This window comes from Hoplias malabaricus, chromosome 13 (genome assembly GCF_029633855.1).
Source record: "Hoplias malabaricus isolate fHopMal1 chromosome 13, fHopMal1.hap1, whole genome shotgun sequence".
In the NCBI taxonomy this organism is placed as follows: Eukaryota; Metazoa; Chordata; class Actinopteri; order Characiformes; family Erythrinidae; genus Hoplias; species Hoplias malabaricus.
The window spans coordinates 31,259,604-31,282,789 of NC_089812.1; the positions used below are offsets into that span (position 1 = coordinate 31,259,604).

A 23,186-nucleotide genomic window follows, 5' to 3' on the forward strand; every position below is an offset into this window, starting at 1 on the left:
GCATACAAAATGAATTCCAGAAACATTCAGCGGATGATTACGAACCCCCCCCCCCCCACACACACACACACACACACACGTCTAAGTGCAGCGTTCCTGACACATTGCATCTTGTTTCTTGCATTTGTTATTAACGTGAATTCCACTGTCAGTTGTGTTGTGCTCTTACTGGGCCCTCTGTTAGTCCATGGGCTCAGGCTCGGCGTCCATGCATGTTTCCCAGGGGTTCCGTGGCATGTGAGGCATGGAGATGATGAGCAGGCTGATGCCGCTGAGGAAGAGGAGGACGAAGGCCGCGCAGGCACAGGCGAACGACCACGAGTAGTAGTACTCGATCCAGATGGTTTCGTCGCTGTCGATCATGCGCTTGACCGACTGCCTCATGACCTCCACTGAGATGAATATGCACAGACCTGCGGGGAGGTGCAGAGGTACAGGAAAAAGACTGTGGTTTTCACTGTGGTTTCTTGGGTTTCCAGATTATTGATCACTAAGCTTTATATTACATCACTTGGTTCTCTTGTGAATAAAGCAAGCTGTGTTCAGAGCAACAGAGCTTTAAAAGGGTGACTTCTCTGTCCTCTGTGACCTCTACATACACTGAAATACACTGCATAACCCTTTTTGTTCATTTTGGAATTCTTGAAATTTGTTAATGGAATGCTATAAATGTGCAGCATAAATGACAGGAGTGTGGTGTGTTCTCCCTGTGTCTGCGTGGGTTTCCTCCGGGTGACTGTCTGTGAGGAGTGTGGTGTGTTCTCCCTGTGTCTGCGTGGGTTTCCTCTGGGTGACTGTCTGTGAGGAGTGTGGTGTGTTCTCCCTGTGTCTGCGTGGGTTTCCTCTGGGTGACTGTCTGTGAGGAGTTTGGTGTGTTCTCTCTGTGTCTGTGTGGGTTTCCTCCGGGTGACTGTCTGTGAGGAGTGTGGTGTGTTCTCCCTGTGTCTGCGTGGGTTTCCTCCGGGTGACTGTCTGTGAGGAGTCAGTGTGTTCTCCCTGTGTCTGCATGGGTTTCCTCCGGGTGACTGTCTGTGAGGAGTCGGTGTGTTCTCCCTGTGTCTGCGTGGGTTTCCTCCGGGTGACTGTCTGTGAGGAGTCGGTGTTCTCCCTGTGTCTGCGTGGGTTTCCTCCGGGTGACTGTCTGTGAGGAGTCAGTGTGTTCTCCCTGTGTCTGCGTAGGTTTCCTCCGGGTGACTGTCTGTGAGGAGTCGGTGTGTTCTCCCTGTGTCTGCGTGGGTTTCCTCCGGGTGACTGTCTGTGAGGAGTGTGGTGTGTTCTCCCTGTGTCTGTGTGGGTTTCCTCCGGGTGACTGTCTGTGAGGAGTGTGGTGTGTTCTCTCTGTGTCTGTGTGGGTTTCCTCCGGGTGACTGTCTGTGAGGAGTGTGGTGTGTTCTCCCTGTGTCTGTGTGGGTTTCCTCTGGGTGACTGTCTGTGAAGAGTTTGGTGTGTTCTCTCTGTGTCTGTGTGGGTTTCCTCCGGGTGACTGTCTGTGAGAAGTTGATGTGTTCTCCCTGTGTCTACGTGGGTTTCCTCCAGGTGACTGTGAGGAGTGTGGTGTGTTCTCCCTGTGTCTGCATGGGTTTCCTCCGGGTGACTGTCTGTGAGGAGTCGGTGTGTTCTCCCTGTGTCTGCGTGGGTTTCCTCCGGGTGACTGTCTGTGAGGAGTCAGTGTGTTCTCCCTGTGTCTGCGTAGGTTTCCTCCGGGTGACTGTCTGTGAGGAGTCGGTGTGTTCTCCCTGTGTCTGCCTGGGTTTCCTCCGGGTGACTGTCTGTGAGGAGTCGGTGTGTTCTCCCTGTGTCTGCGTGGGTTTCCTCCGGGTGACTGTCTGTGAGGAGTCAGTGTGTTCTCCCTGTGTCTGCGTAGGTTTCCTCCGGGTGACTGTCTGTGAGGAGTCGGTGTGTTCTCCCTGTGTCTGCGTGGGTTTCCTCCGGGTGACTGTCTGTGAGGAGTGTGGTGTGTTCTCCCTGTGTCTGCGTGGGTTTCCTCCGGGTGACTGTCTGTGAGGAGTGTGGTGTGTTCTCTCTGTGTCTGCGTGGGTTTCCTCCGGGTGACTGTCTGTGAAAAGTTGATGTGTTCTCCCTGTGTCTACGTGGGTTTCCTCCAGGTGACTGTCTGTGAGGAGTGTGGTGTGTTCTCTCTGTGTCTGTGTGGGTTTCCTCCGGGTGACTGTCTGTGAGAAGTTGATGTGTTCTCCCTGTGTCTACGTGGGTTTCCTCCAGGTGACTGTCTGTGAGGAGTGTGGTGTGTTCTCTCTGTGTCTGCGTGGGTTTCCTCCGGGTGACTGTCTGTGAGAAGTCGATGTGTTCTCCCTGTGTCTACGTGGGTTTCCTCCAGGTGACTGTCTGTGAGGAGTGTGGTGTGTTCTCCCTGTGTCTGCATGGGTTTCCTCCGGGTGACTGTCTGTGAGGAGTCGGTGTGTTCTCCCTGTGTCTGCGTGGGTTTCCTCCGGGTGACTGTCTGTGAGGAGTCAGTGTGTTCTCCCTGTGTCTGCGTGGGTTTCCTCCGGGTGACTGTCTGTGAGGAGTGTGGTGTGTTCTCCCTGTGTCTGCGTGGGTTTCCTCCGGGTGACTGTCTGTGAGGAGTGTGGTGTGTTCTCCCTGTGTCTGCGTGGGTTTCCTCCGGGTGCTCCGGTTTCCTCCCACAGTCCAAAACACACATTGGTAGGTGGATTGGCGACTCAAAAAGTGTCTGTAGGTGTGAGTGTGTGTGTGAATGTGTGAGTGTGTGTGTTGCCCTGTGAAGGACTGGCACCCCCTCCAGGGTGTATTCCCGCCTTGCACCCAATGATTCCAGGTAGGCTCTGGATCCACCGCGACCCTTAACTAGATAAGGGTTATAGATAATGAATGAATGAATGATGTTACACTAAAGTGTTTTCACCTGAAGTAAATCTGACCGTATCAAATAAGATGTTCACTTCAGACCTTGTGAAAATAGTGGGTTACGTAATTAATTATACACAGGATAAGACGTTAAATATCTAATGTCAGTCAATTAGAGCGTCACGTAGGGCCCAAGTCACTAAACTAAGCAAGTTATTTTTGGGGTAGGAGCAAATTGTCTTCATCTGATTCTTTCCCTGCTGCAACCGTTGTAGCCTTCAGTCTTGTGGCGTTTATCTTTTGAAATGTGCTGAACCTGTTGAGAGAGTTTTGTCATTTACAGCAAAGAACTGGCCTCACCTGCAAAAGCGAAGAACATGCCAGCAGGCCTCAGTAGGTAGTCTCTGCCCTTCCCAAATGCCCCCAGGAGGCACAGGCTGCCCAAGGTCATGAAGGCCAGGCTGAAGATGGCTATGGCAGCTGCTGAGATGTTGTATTCTGAAAAGAGATGTGTGTTTATGGTAGAAGTCCTATTTCCATCCATGATCACATACTCTTCATAATAAAAGAAAAAAATTGGTTTCTTAGAACAGCGCAAGAGAGGAACCACTTTCGATTCTCTAGAAGATGGCAACCAATGCACTATAAAAGCCAAGAATGGTTTAGGAACCTTTATCTTTAAAAATGAATACCATAATTGTCTTATCTGGTTAAGACAAAAGTGGAAGTGGCTGTTAAGACTGAGCTCCAGGATTCATACATCGCGATCAAAGACCTTCAACGGTCTTTCAAGATTGAATTCACAAGCTTAAGGCCATAACTCATTTCTACAAATTCTCCTGTACGGACTGAGCTTCATTACACGGGAATGGCTTCAATTACCTCACTAATTCACATTAGAACACTAATCAGTCTGACCTCCAGACTGCTGTTGCATTTAAAGTGTCATTAATTAGTAATAGGCTACAGACGTATTGATTGTTGAAACGGTTATTGACATCTCTGGAAAGTGGCGAGAGATTGTGAAGTGCCTGACAATGTGTCGTGTCTAGTGTCCGGTGCGTTGGCAGATTGAGATAAGGAGAGTCTTTTTACTCCTTGACTCCACGACTGCTCTAGAGCATGAAGCGTGAAATAGGCTGGATCCTCTCTGCTTGAGTAATTCTGTTCGTCTCGGTGCTAGAGACCGTCCTTAGCTGCAGGATCACCCTGCCTCCCATCCAACCTGCCTGAACACAAGGCGTCTAACATATAGGTCAAAAGGGTACGCTGTGGCAGGGAGGAGGGGCAAGGGCCACTTCCAGAAATAGCTGCCAATTAGGGGAAGAAAAAAAAAGAAAAATTCTGTGCTATGGGTCATGGAGCGATTGCTAGAAGGGTATTGCTTCCTCAAAGTTCACCTGATTTAGTGTCATTCTCTGTTAAGAAATTTATTACAGGAAATGGGATTTTAAATCAGTCGAATGCTACATTTGTCTTGGGTAATATTTTCATATGTGAAGCAACTCAAAACCCACCCACATTTACTTACCTTTAGGATGGGTCATTTAAATGATACACCTTAATAAAATGAGAATGGTTGGTGATATTAACTTCCTGTTTGTGGCACATTAGTATATGGGAGGGGGGAAACTTTGCAATATGGGTTGTGACCATGGTGGCCATTTTGAAGTCGGCCATTTTGGATCCAACTTTTGTTTTTTCCAATGGGAAGAGGGTCATGTGACACATCAAACTTATTGGGAATTTCACAAGAAAATCAATGGTGTGCTTGGTTTTAACGTAACTTTATTCTTTCATGAGTTATTTACAAGTTTCTGACCACTTATAAAATGTGTTAAAAGTGCTGCCCATTGTGTTGGATTGTCAATGCAACCCTCTTCTCCCACTCTTCACACACTGATAGCAACACCACAGGAGAAATGCTAGCACAGGCTTCCAGTATCCGTAGTTTACCCTGTACATTTATCAGGCTATGAAAATCACTGTAAACAGGCACAACAGCAGTTAAAAAACACCAATGACAGTGTGTCCATTTCCCTGAGGTTCTCTTAACCTTTGTGTGACCAGACTCAAACTACCGGCTAGTCATACGTTAGTTTTACATTTACCTTCCTCTCATTGTTATTTAAAATTAAAAGGCATTTAAAAAAAATGTAAACTTCTCCTCTGCGGTGTGTATATGGAAATTACCTCTGTTCTGATTGAATGCTCTGTAGTGTAACTCATTAATATAAAGGAATCCAGGCTGGTGTGGGGTTTACAAACAGATATCTGTGCAAGACATGAATGTACTACTTCTGAAAAAAAAAAAAACATAAAACAAAACACTAATATTAGGGGAAAAATAGATAAAAAGAAATTCTTAATAGAATAAGGATTGGTTTAATGTTTTTAGTGTGTTCTTTTAGCTATTTACAAATGAGGAAGCTGCGTATTATAGTTACCATCCAATGCCTGGTTTGGCAAATCAAGGCTATTCAATAAATGAAATCAAGTGTGCTGCTAATGTAATTAGAAACAAATCTATACCTGATCTAGGGGAAAAGAAGAGAAACCCAGAGCAAAACCAGTGTTGTTCAAAACAGCTCACAATGGCGTATTTATGAGAAAATAGAGTGAATTCTGCTGTGTATATATGTTTATTATGTTATACACTGAACGATCACTGGATTAGGAACATCTGGTTTGTATCCACACTCATTGTCCATTTTATCAGCTCCACTGATAATACAGAAGCATTTTGTATTTTTACAGTTACACACTGTAGTGCACCTGCATACTTTCTTATCTCCATTTCACGCTGCCCTTCAAAGGTCAGGACCCCCACAGAGCAGGTATGATTTTGGTGATGGATCATTTTCAATGCTGCACTGACACCGAATTAGTGGTGATGTGTTAATTTGTGTTGTGCTGGTAGGAGTGGATCACACACAGCAACACACCACCAAAAATATTCAGGCAACATCGTCTTGTGTCCACTCATGAAGGTCAAGAGGACGACCAACACAAACTGTGCTGCAACGGATGAGCTACTGTCTCTGACTTTATATCTACATGCTGGACCCATGAGGGGTGGCATGGTGGCGCAGTCACACTGCTCCAGGGGCCTGGAGGTTGTGGGTTCTATTCCCGCTCCGAGTGGAGCGAGTGTGAGGATTTGGTGTGTTCTCCCTGTGTCCGCGTGGGTTTCCTCCGGATGCTCTGGTTTCCTCCCACAGTCCAAAAACACACGTTGGTAGGTGGATTGGCGACTCAGAAGTGTCCTTAGGTGTGAGTGTGTGAGTGAATGTATGTGCGTCTGTGTTGCCCTGTGAAGGACTGGCGCCCCCTCCAGGGTGTATTCCCGCCTTGCGCCCAATGATTCCAGGTAGGCTCTGGACCCACCGCAAACCTGAGCTGGATAAGCGCTTACAGATAATGAATGAATGAGAGAGGTGTGTCGGTGAGTGGACACAATACTTGAAAACTCCAGCATTACTGCTGTATCACTCCTACCTGTGCAGTACACACTAACACACCACAACCACCATGTTAGTGTTACTGCAGCGCTGAGAATGATCTACCACCCTTATCATATCTTATCTATGGGTGTCCTGACCATTGAAGACCAGGGTTTTGCAAGATAACGATATTAATGTGTACGTTTAAGTAACACCATACAAGCAAACAATTCTATAAAAGGGTTGTTTCTGTGTAGTATTTCCATATATGGACTGAATGGACCAGAGATGGCTTGTTTGGCCTTTGAGGGATGTGCGAATGGGGAATGAGCTCACCTGCAAAATCCTGGAGATGTTTAGCCATGACTACAGTTGGAGATGTTAATATTTACTATTATACGCTCCTTTTGCCCACACATGCCAAAATGTGAGAGGATCTGGTTCTGAGGGAGCCTGTGGTGGAGCTCTTTGAAGCACTTTAGTAGGCACTTCAGCCTTTCTTTATCGTCATGTTTCCACATCTTTCACCGCTTTGACAGCTCTGGGCAGACATTTCTGTTTTTCTGGGATCAGCTTAAAGCTTGGGAGGCAGGAACGATGGCACTAGTCCGGGATCAGTGTAAAGGGTTCGGGTTTCATCACTTTGATGTGCAGTGTCCATATGGTTCCTGGTGTGAGGCAAGGTTGAAGTAGAAGGGCCACTTACCTTTCTGAGTCTTGACTTCGAACACTTCGGCCTCCTCCCCTGACGTGAAGTGTTTGAAGTAGGAGCAGTTCTTGACTGCAAAGAGAGATGAAAACAGTGATTGTAGCTGAGAGTTGCAGGTGCTGGCGTATCCCATCGTTACGATGCACATGCACTACCAATGAGCCTCGCTGCCATTTCCCCCTGAGACTGATACTGGAGCTCAGACGCAAGCCGAGTATCCAGGCTACTCTGCTGGGTAGACGGTGTATATAGCGCATTGTGAGCCAGGGGCCATATCAGTGTGCTGATTTTCGACAGCCTGCCAAGACAAGGTTTAAACATGCACATTGCTGTGGACTGTGCTCAAGAGCACATACGTGATTGCACATCCAAGAACATTACTGTCACATACAAGATCAGTTTAATTTCAAAACCTTGGGCATCTCTTGTTACGGTTTTTATGAATTTAGTTATTTTGCTGCTGGACATTGTAGGCTGTCCTTTATATTCTGGGAATGTTTCATAACAAATAGACAAATGGAGGTGGTCCAAAATATCTTGGAACTATAACTTACATACTGAGAACTGTTTGTTCATCTATTAAAACGGTTTCAGAGCTGCTCTAGCAGTATTGTTTTAAACATACTTTATACACTTCTACTGGATAGATAGATAGGAAGGGAGGGAGGGATCACCTCAGAGAACAGGCCTCAACAACAATGGATGTGTTTATGAGAAACATAAGATTGCACACAATTTCTGATCTCCCCATTCACACAGGCAACAAAGCCACAAATTATCAACCATTTCATGTGGGAGTAAATGATTTGTAGCCACACAATGGCAGCAATGACAAAATTAGTTTAGATTTCCTTTACTTTATATAAACAAAGGGCAGCATGGTGGTGCAGCAGGGAGTGTCTCAGTCACACAGCTACAGGGACCTGGAGGTTGTGGGTTCGATTCCCGCTCTGGGTGACTGTCTGTGAGGAGTTGGTGTGTTCTCTCTGTGTCTGCGTAGGTTTGCTCCGGGTGACTGTCTGTGAGAAGTGAGGTGTGTTCTCTCTGTGTCTGCGTGGGTTTCCTCCGGGTGACTGTCTGTGAGGAGTTTGGTGTGTTCTCCCTGTGTCTGCGTGGGTTTCCTCTGGGTGACTGTCTGTGAGGAGCGTGGTGTGTTTTCTCTGTGTCTGTGTGGGTTTCCTCCAGGTGACTGTCTGTGAGGAGTGTGGTGTGTTCTCCCTGTGTCTGCGTGGGCTTCCTCCGGGTGCTCCGGTTTCCTCCCACGGTCCAAAAACACACGTTAGTAGGCGGATTGGCGACTCAAAAGCGTCCGTAGGTGTGAGTGAATGTGTGAGTGTGTGTGTTGCCCTGTGAAGGACTGTCGCCCCCTCCAGGGTGTGATCATGCCTTGTGCCCTTAACTTAAGACATGATTTAATTTTGAAGGTTTGGAAAAATGCATCTGCAAATCTAACCCTGAAAATAATGCTTATTAAGACAAAGGTTTGGCACATATTTAATTCTAAAATTCTATAGTTTTTTATGTATTATTGCATTTATTTATTTATTTAGTTAGTTAGTTGATTGGTTATTTAGTTAGTGGACATATAAGGGGACAAACACATGACATGAAACAAACAAACTGACATTAACATCCCAGTCAGGTTTTTTTTTTTTTTTGTGGTCTACCTAAGACAGAAAACCTAGGATGAATTATTCTGAAACTGTGCTGCATCTTACATAGTTTTAAGACAATTCAGGGCTGACTGCCTATTTCTCTGAATGGTTGAAAACTATTGCTCCTTACTCCTGTGCACTTGTACGGAACTGAGCTGTGGCTCATTCTCATTTAAAGGAACATGCACTGAACAGGGCTGTTTAGCCAGGGGCAGGGGCGGTTCATTGGCGATGGGACGATGCATCACCAAAAACAGAGGACTACAGTAAAAACCCATGGCTCTGTATTAACACAAAATCTGCCAGGCGGTTTTGTTCTGTACAGTCCCACAATTAAGATGATGGAAAATTGCCCCAGATTCCTCTCATAAACTCTCATTTTAAGGCTTTTCTTCCGAGCTACAAAGCCTTCAGTACATTCTCGTACAATCATTCACTGATTAATTTTTGGCCACCACCCTGTACGGATACCCAGAGCAGCCAGAGCCGCATAGGGAGGGCAGCTAACCATCTGGTCAGTATAACTTCCGTAAACTTCACAATACAGGGTAGTAATGAAGCTGGTCTCTCCCTTAAAATATCTGAGAGGTCAACTCAATGGCAATTTATATGTTTATGACCACAGCTGATTATTGATTCACTGTAGTGGCAACTCCTGGATAAAGCTCTCCACAAATACTGCACAGAATGTAGATAAAGAGAAAGTTTTATGAATCTACTGGTTACTGGTGGTATTTCTACATGAGGTGACCACAGAAATAAAACTCTTGACACTGTCAAGTTACATTCCTGATTAATCTGTACAGTGCAATGTCACAGACATTTCAACAACATAACCTTGCTAACTTGTAGAAAGGGTGTAGAATATGTCCCATTTGAATATGTTGTCCTTTTTTTTCTTATAGATAACATAAAAATGAATGGTGATATCTTACGATGTCCTAGCATAGGGGTAATAAACGAGTCTGATTCTCATCTGTGCGTTCAGCTACAACATTTCTGTCAGACAAGTGTGAAAACTGCTTTATCACCTGCTTCCTTGGCTTTCAAGAAAATCGAAACACCACAGCAAACATCACCACCGCGGCGCGTGTACCCGGACCCCGCCCCCCAACATCTGCTGCCTGCGTCTGAGGTGAAGATGAGGGCGGAGGCCTCGCGTGACCTTCGTATCTCTCCTCAGCGCGGGAGCGAAGCTCGTGTTTCCTGCCGTTTTTCTCGAAGGGTTTTCCCGCTCGTTACATACATAACATGATATACACCTCACATTCATTCTCCTACAGTTTTGACATTTTAACGGAAATAACGGACAATTGAAACGTTTCGCTAAGGCCAAAACACTGAGGTAAACCCTCTCTTGCCCCCTCGCCACATTGGCCACTCCACCCCTCGCAGATAATGCCTCCATTTTGTGAGTCCCGCGGGAGAGAGCACAGGAGGCCGGTTATGGAAGAGTGTAGACAGCCTGACACTTCTCCGTTAGATTAAAGTCATAAAACAAGCCTCTCACTCCACTCTGTCCAGAGATAGAGAGAGAGGGGGGAAATCAGACAGGGCAACAGAGGAGCTGTTTGTTACTCAGGACCCAAAACCTCCGTCGAGAGAGGTTACCTAGCAACAGGCTGCTCCACGCTCGGTTATTAGTTAAGGCTCAATGAGGAGCTCGAGCGGAGGCCCTGCTGTGCTGCTTTTAGGGTGTCATTTATTAACCGTGTTTGACCGCTTCCATTACAAAGTACTCACTGCCGGGGATTTTCGGGATTTTTCCTCCCTCGCTGGACCTGGAAGCTCTGAGGTGGAACAGCTTGGGGTGGGGGTGGGGGGGTTAATTTGCTCTTACATGGCTCTGCCAGCAGAAACACGATGAACACAGCGCTAAAAGGGAATTCCACTTATTTCTCAAATTGCTACATCACTGGCAGAGTTCTCAGAATTAATTTCATATGGTTTATTATTGAGAAACATACTGACTTGGATTTCTGTATATCTGTCATGATATGAACCACCGGATATGACGTAGGCCATTTATTACTCTCCAAAATAACCAGTGAACCTACTTGTGCCTTCACGAATTGATATGTAAATATAGGGTGACCAGACGTCCTCTTTTACCCGGACATGTCCTCTTTTTTTAGACTTAAAAAAATGTCCGGGCGGAATTTCACAAACGTCCGGGATTTTGTTCTTCTAGAGCTTACATAGAACTTCGAGAAGCGTTTCGTTCACAAGCTAGTCCCGCCCTACCCTACTCCGATTGGTTCGCTTGAGTGAGAAGGGGGTGTGGTGAAGTCGCCTAAAATCTTCTGATTGGACGGTCTGACTGTAGAGCTACCGTTATTGGTCGATAACCTTCTCTGTAAACATTTAATTGGTCAGTCTGCACGTCAGTAGTCCTTGTTTACGTCAGGCAAAGCTCATGTACCTACCCTCAGCTCCAGCATCTCAGATCTGGTCACCCTATGTAAATAATACATTCCTTTTGGTCACAGTTTTGCCTTAAAACACTTCAAACACAAGAAAAATGTCCTTACTACTGAGAAACCTCAAATAAATTAGGCCTACCTGCCTAGGCGCATCCTGCATTTGTGGTTATTACTGCTTATATTTTCTTTAAGAGCCTTGTTACCAGTTCCCAGAGAAACCTGTAAGTGCATTTTAACATCCCCCAAAGTTCTGTCTTGGAATTTGATTTTATTTTCAACTTCTCATGTTCAATGTAGTCCCAGTTACAAATTTGGACTCATTAGTCCTTTGTCCAAAGTCTAGTTTAACTAGACTTTCAATTGTTTGAGTTTCATTTTTTCCTCACTAGCTTCTTGACAGTTAGCACTCTTTAAGACCCATTGCTTTGTGTCATCTTCTCTCAGGGAAGACAAAGAGAAGATCCAAAGCAAGAGTAGAGCTTGATTTTCTCCTACATCTAAACTATGATGACTCTAAATACAGTTAATCTGAGGGGGATAGTTTTGGAATCCCATCAGTTGGAGGTTATTGTGTATTTTGTCTAAGATACATGTTTCCTTCTTTTGTTTCTGACACTGAAACATCAGAAATAACAATGCAGCTATTTGCTCTAACTGTCAGAATCATGCAACATAAATATTTGGGTCATTATTGTTCTCCTCCAAGAATTTTTTGAGCTGTCCAGTAAATTGGAGATAACATGGAGGAACTGGAGACTTATAAACTGAATCTCTGTAAAGTCAGAGACTCTGCTATTTCCGTTTTTCTGTCCTATATTATATGTGTAATATCTGCTGTGGTCAATCTGCAGCATGCTGTTACCCACGCACGTGACACAGCTGACATCTCTGTGTGCTCTTCTGCAGCTGTTCCTGCTTCAGCAGCCCTGTCTCTCCATCATCTTTCAGAAACAGAGAGAGACACAGTCACTGATCTCATGTCAGTCTCAGATTAAAGGGCCACTGCTGACAATTCTGGAATTTTTTTTAACCCAGTGACTTGTGCGTTGTTCTTCAAGTATTGATCTACAAACCCTATTTCCAGAAAAAATTCCAGGATATTCCGGAATATATTGCCACATGCAATACACACAAAGTTTTTATTTACCAGACAAAATGCAAAGGACATATTTCCAATGATTTCACTGACCAGGCTGTTTTTGTTTTGTAAAAATAATCTTTGGATGCCTGCAACACCCTACAAAAATGTTGTGACAGTAGCCAAAGTAGATAGAAAATTCATGTCACAATATTTTTTAAGCATTACATGATAAGTAGGTAAAGTATAAAAGGTATAAAATGAGCATTCACCAAAGGCTCAGTCTTTGCAAGCATTGCTCATCACTTTCGGCCAAACTTGAGAGAACTATCAAACAGAATGTCTTTTCCTGCAAGGTTATTTCATCAAGAACTTCCTAGGCCTCATTCTGTATGTGTTGCAACAACATGACTTCAGACACACAGTGCCTGTTCTTTACTGACTGACTGCAGTCCAGATCTGTCTGCTATTTCATCTAGAACACGAGAATCAGGCAACGGTAACCATAAATTGTTGAGCAGCTGATCTTGTGTAACTTGCCAATTTTAACAACTGGTGTCCTTAGCCCCAAAATGGTTAAAGAGTGTAGTGTCGCAGTCACACAGCTCCAGGGGCCTGGAGGTTGTGGGTTCGAATCCCGCTCCGGGTGACTGTCTGTGAGGAGTGTGGTGTGTTCTCCCTGTGTCCATGTGGGTTTCCTCCAGGTGACTGTCTGTGAGGAGTGTGGTGTTCTCCCTGTGTCTGCGTGGGTTTCCTCCGGGTGACTGTCTTTGAGGAGTGTGGTGTGTTCTCCCTGTGTCCACGTGGGTTTCCTCCAGGTGACTGTCTGTGAGGAATGTGGTGTGTTCTCCCTGTGTCCATGTGGGTTTCCTCCAGGTGACTGTCTGTGAGGAGTGTGGTGTGTTCTCCCTGTGTCCATGTGGGTTTCCTCCGGGTGACTGTCTTTGAGGAGTGTGGTGTGTTCTCCCTGTGTCCATGTGGGTTTCCTCCAGGTGACTGTCTGTGAGGAGTGTGGTGTTCTCCCTGTGTCTGCGTGGGTTTCCTCCGGGTGACTGCCTGTGAGGAGTGTGGTGTGTTCTCCCTGTGTCTGCGTGGGTTTCCTCCAGGTGACTGTCTGTGAGGAGTGTGGTGTTCTCCCTGTGTCTGCGTGGGTTTCCTCCGGGTGACTGTCTTTGAGGAGTGTGGTGTGTTCTCCCTGTGTCCACGTGGGTTTCCTCCAGGTGACTGTCTGTGAGGAATGTGGTGTGTTCTCCCTGTGTCCATGTGGGTTTCCTCCAGGTGACTGTCTGTGAGGAGTGTGGTGTGTTCTCCCTGTGTCCATGTGGGTTTCCTCCGGGTGACTGTCTTTGAGGAGTGTGGTGTGTTCTCCCTGTGTCCATGTGGGTTTCCTCCAGGTGACTGTCTGTGAGGAGTGTGGTGTTCTCCCTGTGTCTGCGTGGGTTTCCTCCGGGTGACTGCCTGTGAGGAGTGTGGTGTGTTCTCCCTGTGTCTGCGTGGGTTTCCTCCGGGTGACTGTCTGTGAGTTGGTGTGTTCTCCCTGTGTCTGCGTGGGTTTCCTCCGGGTGCTCCGGTTTCCTCCCACAGTCCAAAAACACACGTTGGTAGGTGGATTGGTGACTCCAAAGTGTCCGTAGGTGTGAGTGAATGTTTGTGTTGCCCTGTGAAGGACTGGCGCCCCCTCCAGGGTGTATTCCACCAGTGATTCCAGGTAGGCTCTGGACCCCCACGACCCTGAACTGGATAAACGCTTACAGTTAATGAATGAATGAATGAATGAATGACAAACTGTGGTAAACATGCCCTGTGGTAAATCTGTCCCAATTTTCAGAGTGTGTTAAAGACATCAAATACTGAATGTGTTTACATTTACAAAATACAATCAAGGTGTTCAGTGAAATCATTGGAAACTTGTCAGTTCAATAATGCATTTTTTTACAAAATGTCCTGCCTTTTTGAAAATGGGGTTTGTACCTGTTGGAAATAGCTATGGATGAAGCTCTGAGCATTATGAGCCATTTTCCAGACTCAGATGAGCGATTAATCTAAAAGCCGAAAATAGCATTTTGTGCCGCATCATTGACCTTGCAGGTTTGTTAATGAAAACACTTATTCCAAGGGGGAAGTCAATTACTAGGTTGCAGTGGCTGTCACATTAGGTTTTTGGTTCCTGATTAAAAATCCCTCGCCCCCAAACTGGTAGAACACACACATACACACCCACACAAACACAACCATAAACATCCATACACCTCTGAGCAACACAGCTGTGTTGAGTGTTTGCTTTTTGTGCTTTACTGGACTGTGCTAAATGTAAAGCCATGACTCAGAAAGACGGACTGTTCTCTTTTGTCTATGCTCAGAATGACCGTCAGATTCTGGGTCAATGTGAATGGAGGACACTTTTAAAGCAGCTAAGCCGCTAAGTTAGCCGGTATCTGGGTCGCAGCAGTGAAGTGCCTTCCACCGGGGTCTGTACACAACTTCTGCTGCTAAGCCTCCAGAGGAAAGCTGTACAATTATGACTGCTGCACTTGAGTCTGCTCTACAGTAGAGGGGTGAATTTATATTCGGCTGGACTCTTCTTCATGTGTCCCTTTACATTACCTACAGGGTTTCAGTGGAAAGGTCAAAAAGTCATTTTTTTCTTCCTTTCTTTGACATTTTCTTTCACTTAATTTCATTCCTTTGCTACTTTTTGAATTTCCTTTATTCATTATGCTTTTTCTTTCTCTTTTGCTGCTGATCCTCTCTTACTGTTGGAGGCAGCTCTGGGAGTACAGCCATGAAAGTGCATGAGTAAGTGTGAAGTAGGGGGAAAGTGAGTGCCTAAGTGCTAACGTGTTTACTCATGGCTTGATCAGTACGGCAGGAGGGGCTATCAGAATTGAGGCCTCCTCCAGGCCATGTGGATGCTGAGCTGGTGTGAAATTGATCACATCTGGCCTGCTGGGAGTTTCCTCCCGCAGACCCGCTGGCTTCTGAGGCATCTGCGAGCCTCTGGCGTTATTATTGACCCTTAACTGCAGGAGCATTCGGAATCATTCAGTCGTGCCAGTTGGGTTCTGTGCCAAGAGCCTGATTGAACTAATCAGTGCCTAATGTGAGCAAATGACCTAAACTAGGGGGTGTAGTGCTTGGCTGAACCCAATACAAATACATGGAGTGCTTGGTTTAGTAGTTACTGTACTACAAACCACAACTGTTTGATCTCTTTCTTTGTACAACCCCAAGTCCAGTGAAGATGGGACATTGCGTAAAACATAAATAAAAACAAAATACGATGATTTGCAAATCCTTTTCAACTTGTATTCATTTCAATGCACTACAAACACAAGATATTTAATGTTCAAACAGATAAACTTTATTGTTTTCTGCAAATATACACTCATTTTGAATTTGTGGCCTGCAACATGTTGCAAAAAAGTTGGGAAAGGGGCATGTTTACCACTGTGTTACATCACTTTTCCCTTTTTAACAAAACTCAATAAGCGTTTGGGAACTGAGGACACTAATTGTTGAAGCTTTGTAGGTGGAATTCTTTTCCATTCTTGCTTGATGTACAACTTCAGTTGCTCAACAGCCCAGGGTCTCTGTTGTTATATTTTGCCCTTCATAATGCGCCACACATTTTCAATAGGAGACAGTTGTGGACTGCAGGAAGGCCAGTCTAGTACCCGCACTCTTTTACTACGAAGCCACGCTGTTCTAACACATGCAGAATGTGGCTTGGCATTGTCTTGCTGAAATAAGCAGGGACGTCACTGAAAAAGACGTTGCTCGGATGGCAGCATATGTTGCTCCAAAACCTGTATGTACTTTTCAGCATTAATGGTGCCTTCACAGATGTGCAAGTTACCCATGCTATGGGAACTAACACACCCCAATACCATCAGAGATGCTGGATTTTGAAATTTGCGCTGATCTGGACAGACCAATTTCTCTTTGGCCCAGAGGACATGACGTCCATGATTTCCAAAAACAATTTGAAATGTGGACTCGTCAAACCACAGGACGCTTCTCCTCTTTGCCTCAGTCCATCTCAGATGAGCTCAGGCCCAGAGAAGCCAGCGGCGTTTCTGGTTGTTGATATATGGCTTTTGCTTTGCATGGTAGAGTTTTAACTTGTAGATGGAGTTACAAACTGTGTTCACTGGCAATGGTTTTCTGAAGTGTTCCTGAGCCCATGTGGTAATATCCGTTACAGAATGATGTCTGTTTTAAAGCAGTGCCACCCGAGGGATCAAATGTCACGGGCATTCAGTGTTGGTTTTCGGCCTTCCCGCTTACTTGCAGAGATTTCTCCAGATTCTCTGAAACTTTGGATGATATTATGGACTGTAGATGATGAAATCCCTAAATTCCTTGCAACTGTACGTTGAGAAACTTTGTTCTTAAACAAAGAACATTGCCAACAAAGTGGTGAACCTCGCCCCATCCTTGCTTATGAACGACTGAGCCCTTCGGGAATGCTACCTTTATACCCAATCATGACACGCATCCATTTCCAATTAACCCGTTCACTTGTGGAATGTTCCAAACAGGTGTTTTTTTGAACATTCCTCAAAGTTCCCAGTCTTTTGTTGCTCCTGCCCCAACTATATTGGAACATGTTGCAGGCCTCAAATTCAAAATGAGTGAATATTTGCAAAAAACAATAAAGTTTATCGGTGTGAACATTAAATATCTTGTCTTTGTAGTGTATTCAATTGAATACAGGTTGAAAAGGATTGGCAAATGATCGTATTCTGTTTTTATTTATGTTTTACGCAACGTCCCAACTTCATTGGATTTGGGGTTGTACCTCCTAAGTGCTCGGTTCCAGGCAAGTGGAAGGCTTTTTAAGAATTGTGAATAGGTGGCAAAAAGTGAGCTTATTATTGAAACTAATATTAAGGTAACAAATTAACATTTCACATTTGCATTACATATTGATTGGCTCTCCTGCTGTGAAAACCTACCTGGGCTCCCATGCTGTATATTCAATAATGATCCTTGTTTTATCAGTTCACCAAGTAGCAGCCAAAAAAGTAAGCCATGATCATGAACAATATGAAATCCTGAGTGGACCCTGAGATCAGGCCTTAGGTCGCTGGTGGAAAGTTCCTGAGGGACATGCACACAGTTGGACTGAACAGGGCCAGCAATTGCAGTGGCTCTTTAAAAGACAGCTGCCATTGTTATGGTTTAATCTTTTGGTTGTGCCCTGGGGGCATCTTCCCAACACATGCACTGGAGCTCAGGGGTTCACTCCATTATATTCTGTAGCCAGTGTTGCAAACAAACGTGTGCAATCTCTCCATTTATTATCTCCTGAGGAGTGATAAGGGACATACTTTACTGCTCAAGCAGTGCCTTGTGTCTCAGTAGGACAGGAAGACCTATCATCTGTCCAGCCATTTATAAATTACTGAAAACAATGCCAATGACACACCTTCTATACAAATCTTGAATTTTTCAATCAACCAAAAATTAACCAGTTCTTTTATCCTCACAATGAACTGCAGAAACTACATTTTAAAATGATAATAATTCAGTAAGCTTACTGTAAAATGATACCATAGGAGGTCAAATTTTGGCTTTGTAAAGAACTTTTCCTTTACTCTGAGAAGGCAGGCAATTATCCGATAACTTTTCAGGACTCTGTCATGAAGGGTTAGTAAGCTGATGCCAAACATGGTAAATTCATTCATTCATTCATGTTCTGTAACCGCTTATCCAGTTCAGAGTTGCAGTGGGTCCAGAGCCTACCTGGAATCATTGGGCGCAAGGTGGGAATACACCCTGGAGGGGGCGCCAGTCCTTCACAGGGCAACACACACTCACACCTACAGACACTTTTGAGTCGCCAATTCACCTACCAATGTGTGTTTTTGGACTGTGGGAGGAAACCGGGGTACCCGGAGGAAACCCACGCGGACACAGGGAGAACACACCACACTCCTCACAGACAGTCACCCGGAGGAAACCCACGCAGACACAGGGAGAACACAACACACTCCTCACAGACAATCACCTGGAGGAAACCCATGCAGACACAGAGAGAACACACCAATTCCTCACAGACAGTCACCCGGAGCGGGAATTGAACCCACAACCTCCAGGTCCCTGGAGCTGTGTGACTGCAAAACTACCTGCTGTGCCACATAAAAACAATATACAAAAAATAGAATTTTAAAGGAGTTCTAGATTGTCTAGTCATGTTTGTGTGTGAGTGAGTTCAGAAAAGGTATAAGCATAGATTTTTAAAAATGACTCTTTAAGATACCAGTCCATCTAATGCATTGTAATTTGGCTTTAGGAGCAGACTGGTAGGTTAAATGATTCTGACACCAAATAGGGTAGTAAAATAAAACGTCTTACCGATTTAGGAATATTTCTTAAGTAGTTAAGAAACGTTGGTGGTCATACTTCTTATTCTTTGTTTGTGTTTAAGCTCTGCTTTGCATACTTCCTGCTAGTCAAGAATTTAATGCCACTGACACTAAACCAATAACATCAGATTTCAAAATTTTGGCCAGCCCTGGCCAATCAACACGGCCTGATGTGGTTGTAATATACAGGGAAATAATCAGTGGTTTATGTGTGTACATGAGTTCAGGGTAAATTACCGACAGTCAGAGCCCCTGAATTCATCCATAATAAGTCTGTGCTTGAACTCATCCATGGATATTTTAACTAAAGACATATTTTTCAGGGTTTTTATGGACTGTCCCACAACCTATATGAGTTATTCTTAAGTCAAATGTGTGTATAATAAAGCTTTAGAACAACTGGAGTGTCCTGGATATTGAAGGGCTCTGAATAATGTAAAGATTATATACCGATTATAGTATCTTCAACAGTATCATAGTGTATCAAGAGCCAGTGAATAGCTTTCAGAATGATGTTTTTTCTTTTACAATTTCATACCACATCCTGAGAACTGTACATACTCATCTACGTAGATCAGTCCTTGTCCTTCGATTCTTGTTCTTTTTTTTATCTGTCATGTATCCAGCCTTGTGAACTGAGATATAACGATGAGTTTTCTTCTTCCCCAGAGTACCATAAAGGCCAATGAGATGATCTAACTCTCATAAGCAGTTTCATCTGCTTTCCATTTATCTACCATTACAACAGTCTAAGACATCTATTTAACAAATGCTGAGATGACATCAGGCACAGCAAATGGCTGTGAGTTCACTTGACCTGCTGTCTGGACAAGTGACTTTACAGATCAGGGAGTAAGAGAGAGGTGAATAGAGCTGCCTCCAGATGCTTTCTCTAGTCACCAAATTGCCCATTGCTCCACTTCAGATTAAGAAGATTGCTGTTGTCTGCCAGTCCTGCTACTGACCAAGTTGCCTTGGGCTAAAATAGCACAGGTAGACTCTGTTCAGACCTGTTGGGGTGAAAAGCTTTGTAAAAATAAAAGCACTCACCTCCAGGTAAGCTCATGGGGCCACAACCCTTGCCCTGGGGGTCTTCCTCCACGATAAAGATGCTTTTCTTGCATAACCTCCAAAGTCCGAAGTGGGCAGCCTCACAGGTGGTGTTGAGCTTCTCCACCCTGGGGCTCAAGACTGCCCAGTGATCTGTCACCATGGCCGCCAGCATGGACGAGATGCCCACCAGGATAACCAGGAAGGTGATTTTCACCTTGGCCTTTTTATCCGCAAGCATAGTGACGAGCTCAGGTTCTTCTGTTATTAGCAAAGTGTTTGTTTCAAGGGTCTAGATGACTTGCTTAGAGGGCAAAAAGAACGAAAAAACTAAACTCTACTAAGCATAAGCCTCCACGCTCCAGCTCGCTGTCCACAGATCTCTGCTTCAGCTCAGAAAAAATGGGGCCAGATAACAGTGCCCTAGTTTCCGCTCCCTCTCTCTCATTGTAAGGTGTTCGCTGTGGTGGGCTGTGGCTCAGAAGCGCTGCCTGTTTGTGAGGTGTGCTAAAGAACTTAATTAAATAATGAATCACAACATTGATCAAAATGTCAAATGTGGCCTGTGCAAGAATTATGACACTTTTTATATGATACTTAACAACTAAATATGAACACAAGACGTATCTTTCCAGGGGTGCAAGTTTGCAGACTGTAAAAGAGTAAGAGAATTGTTCTAACAACAGTTCTTAGAAGTTGCTCATTCCTTAAGACTACTGCCAAACGTCGACATGTGTGACCTCACCTCTTCTTTCTTAAATGCTTTGAGCAATTAGACATTTACATAGTATTTGGCTTTTTCTTAAGAACTTGCACTTTAATCACTTCCTGTACCGCAAGCTCTCATTTCATCTGGAGGACTCATGGGAAATCTGCCTTTATTAGGAGAGTAGGCGTTTGTACAGGCTGATCTACTTTCCCCCAATCAGTGAGGGGGAGAGGCATCCTCCAATACCAAGAAGAAACTGGCACTACATTCCTGCCTCTCTGCTAGCCATTATTTACAGATTAGCCAGTTAGGAGGCTCTCAAAAATAGCTGTACAGGAACACTGCAGCCAAAGCCCTGATGTTCATTAAGCAATGGCAGAAACGATTAGGAACCTGTTAGCATTAGCCTTTTAAACCCTTGTTCAGACTCTTAGCAGCTCACTACTGTGAGTTGTTTTCTCACAACAGTAAACTGAATGGAAACCTGGTTTCTGAGGATATACATTTTCCTCTCTCTCAGAGATGAATGCTGAAATGCTGCTCATCTGATGGTCATGGTTTTGGAGGTCTATCAGGCCCTGATTCCAATTTTATTTTTCTTGTACACTTCTCCTCACCCTCCCAATTTTTGGTGAAGGAGTTGTGGGATATGGCACAAAAATGTTTGAGGTTCTGCTGAGCAGCTTCCCCCACTTTTATTTGAGAATCCAGTTGCCCTTCAACATGGCAGCAGGGAGTCCCCCAAGGTCAGATGGAGAGGAGAAGTGTGGGAGTGGCGGGCGGTCGGCACAGTTGTCAAGAGTTGCTTTTTAGCAACTAGTCTAATACATTTTTGCCTAAATACGTCAAATACATAGACATTATATGAATGGGAAATAACATGGCTGCCCCACTTAGTTTCTGATGATCTTCCACTGTGGACGGTTTATTTTCAACACAAGGCAAACACTCCTGATCCAGGGCCTTCGGGAGCATCTGGATATTAGAACCAGATGCGTTGGCTTTTAGGGTAGAAGAAAGGTAAAGGGAAAGCCCACTATATTTGGTGCAATGTATGTTTTATTCATGCATTCATTCATTCATTGTCTGTAACCACTTACTATTTCAGGGTTGCGGTGAGTCCAGAGCCTACGCAGAATCACTGGTCACATGGTGGGAACACACCCTGGAGGGGGCACCAGTCCATCACAAAGCAACACACCCCCACACCAATCCACCTACCAATGTGTGTTTATTTTTTTGACTGTAGGAGGAAGCACCTGGTAGAAACCCATGCAGACATGGGGAGAACACAACAAACTCCTCACAGTGGGGCTATGTGTGCCTTTTAAAATGACGTTTGAATCCGAATCCGAATGGTGCTGCAAGGCTTCCAGATTAATCTTTATTTATTAAATGTCCATCTGGAGAATGTCTACACTCAGAACAGATCACAGCACACTTAACCTTAATCTCCTTTCCTGCTCGAATCCACCTTAACATTTCCCTATGCAAAGCCCATAGTTTATGTTGCTGCTTTTTATAAAGTACTGTGGCCCACTTTACAGGACTGTGGCCCATTTTTGTTAGTGACAAGTCTTTCAAATCCTTCAGTTTCCGCAGTGAAAATAGAGAGGTCTTGTCAGAACACTCTAGGTGCCAAAAATGGAACAGTTTGCACTGAAAAGGTTTCCTACCCTGGGGTGCAATCTATTACTGTGTAAAAACATCGCTTTTGAACAAAAAGTCATTTGGGTCCAAAACACTTATAATTTATTTTTCAGCCTGAGGTTGAATGTAGTTGCTTGGACAGAGTGACCTGGACCCAGGCGACTTTTAAATAAAATTAATATATATAGCTATATTATATATTTAACATATTTATATATAATTTAATAAATATAATTTTGGTAATCAGAATATATCATAGGGCGGAACCGTGGCGCAGCAGGTAGTGTCGCGGTTGCACAGCTCCAGGGACCTGGAGGTTGTGGGTTCACGTTTTTGAGGAGTTTGGTGTGCTTTTCCAGTGTCTGCATGGGTTTCCTCCCACAGTCCAAAAGCACACGTTGGTAGGTGAATTGGCGACTCAAAAGTGTCCATAGGTTTGAGTGTGTGTTGCCCTGTGAAGGACTGGCGCCCCCTCCAGGGTGTGTTCCCGTCTTGCGCCCAATGATTCCAGGTAGGCTCTGGAGCTGGACGATATGAGCAAAATTAACATCACAATCCATGTCTTAATTTCGGTCAGTACGATACAATTTTAATATCGATACGAACAATAAAAAAGCTACAGAAGAGCTGCCAAAAGCAACATGATATCACCATCAAATAACAACTTACTGGCTTTGTCAATATTAATATATTTAAACTAACTCCAAAAATGAGTGCAATTAATTGTTGGCACATCCTTATATATTGATATTGAAATATTGTCCAGCCCTATTCCAAGTACTGCCCAGAAAGGCCTGTACTAGCTACTGCTGTTGCCTTATTCAACCTCTATCTAACCTCTCTCTGTTCTACAGAAAGTAAGAGCAAGCCCTGGAGAGAAATACGAGGCTGAGGTAGAGACCAAAATAAGCTTGGACAGAGGTAAATCTTATCCCAGCTCAACAGCTCTTGCTCCTGACGCTCTAGATAGGTGTTGTCCCTATGGGTCACTGGCAGCAGCTTGACTGACAGCTGGAAATTCCGTCCAGTCTTTAACAATCAGCATCAACATGGTGGCACCTTGCCTTATGTTTGACAAGAAGCGAGAACACAGCTGAGGCCTGTATACATTCACACACTCATCTTCATCCAATGATTCTTCACAGAGCATTTCACCGTTGTCCCCTAAATACAGTTAAACATATACAGCCATGCAGATCTTTCATCTTAAAGCAGTGTATAATTCTCAAACTGCTGAGAAAACACCACAGGAAGAAAATAAGAGTTATCAAAATC

At 44.5% G+C, this 23,186-nt stretch overlaps 1 protein-coding gene across 1 annotated transcript; it reads right to left on the bottom strand.

The window, feature by feature from the left end:
• Nucleotides 1-123: 123 nt before the first annotated feature.
• Nucleotides 124-19,793, bottom strand: cacng1b (calcium channel, voltage-dependent, gamma subunit 1b). The gene is made up of 4 exons (XM_066643093.1): nt 19,553-19,793; nt 6,973-7,047; nt 3,184-3,321; nt 124-413 (listed from the first exon to the last, which is right to left on the bottom strand). The coding sequence occupies exons 1-4, from the start codon at nt 19,791-19,793 to the stop codon at nt 181-183; spliced, it is 687 nt and encodes a 228-aa protein (XP_066499190.1). The 3' UTR covers nt 124-180.
• Between the last annotated feature and the right edge of the window lie 3,393 nt (nt 19,794-23,186).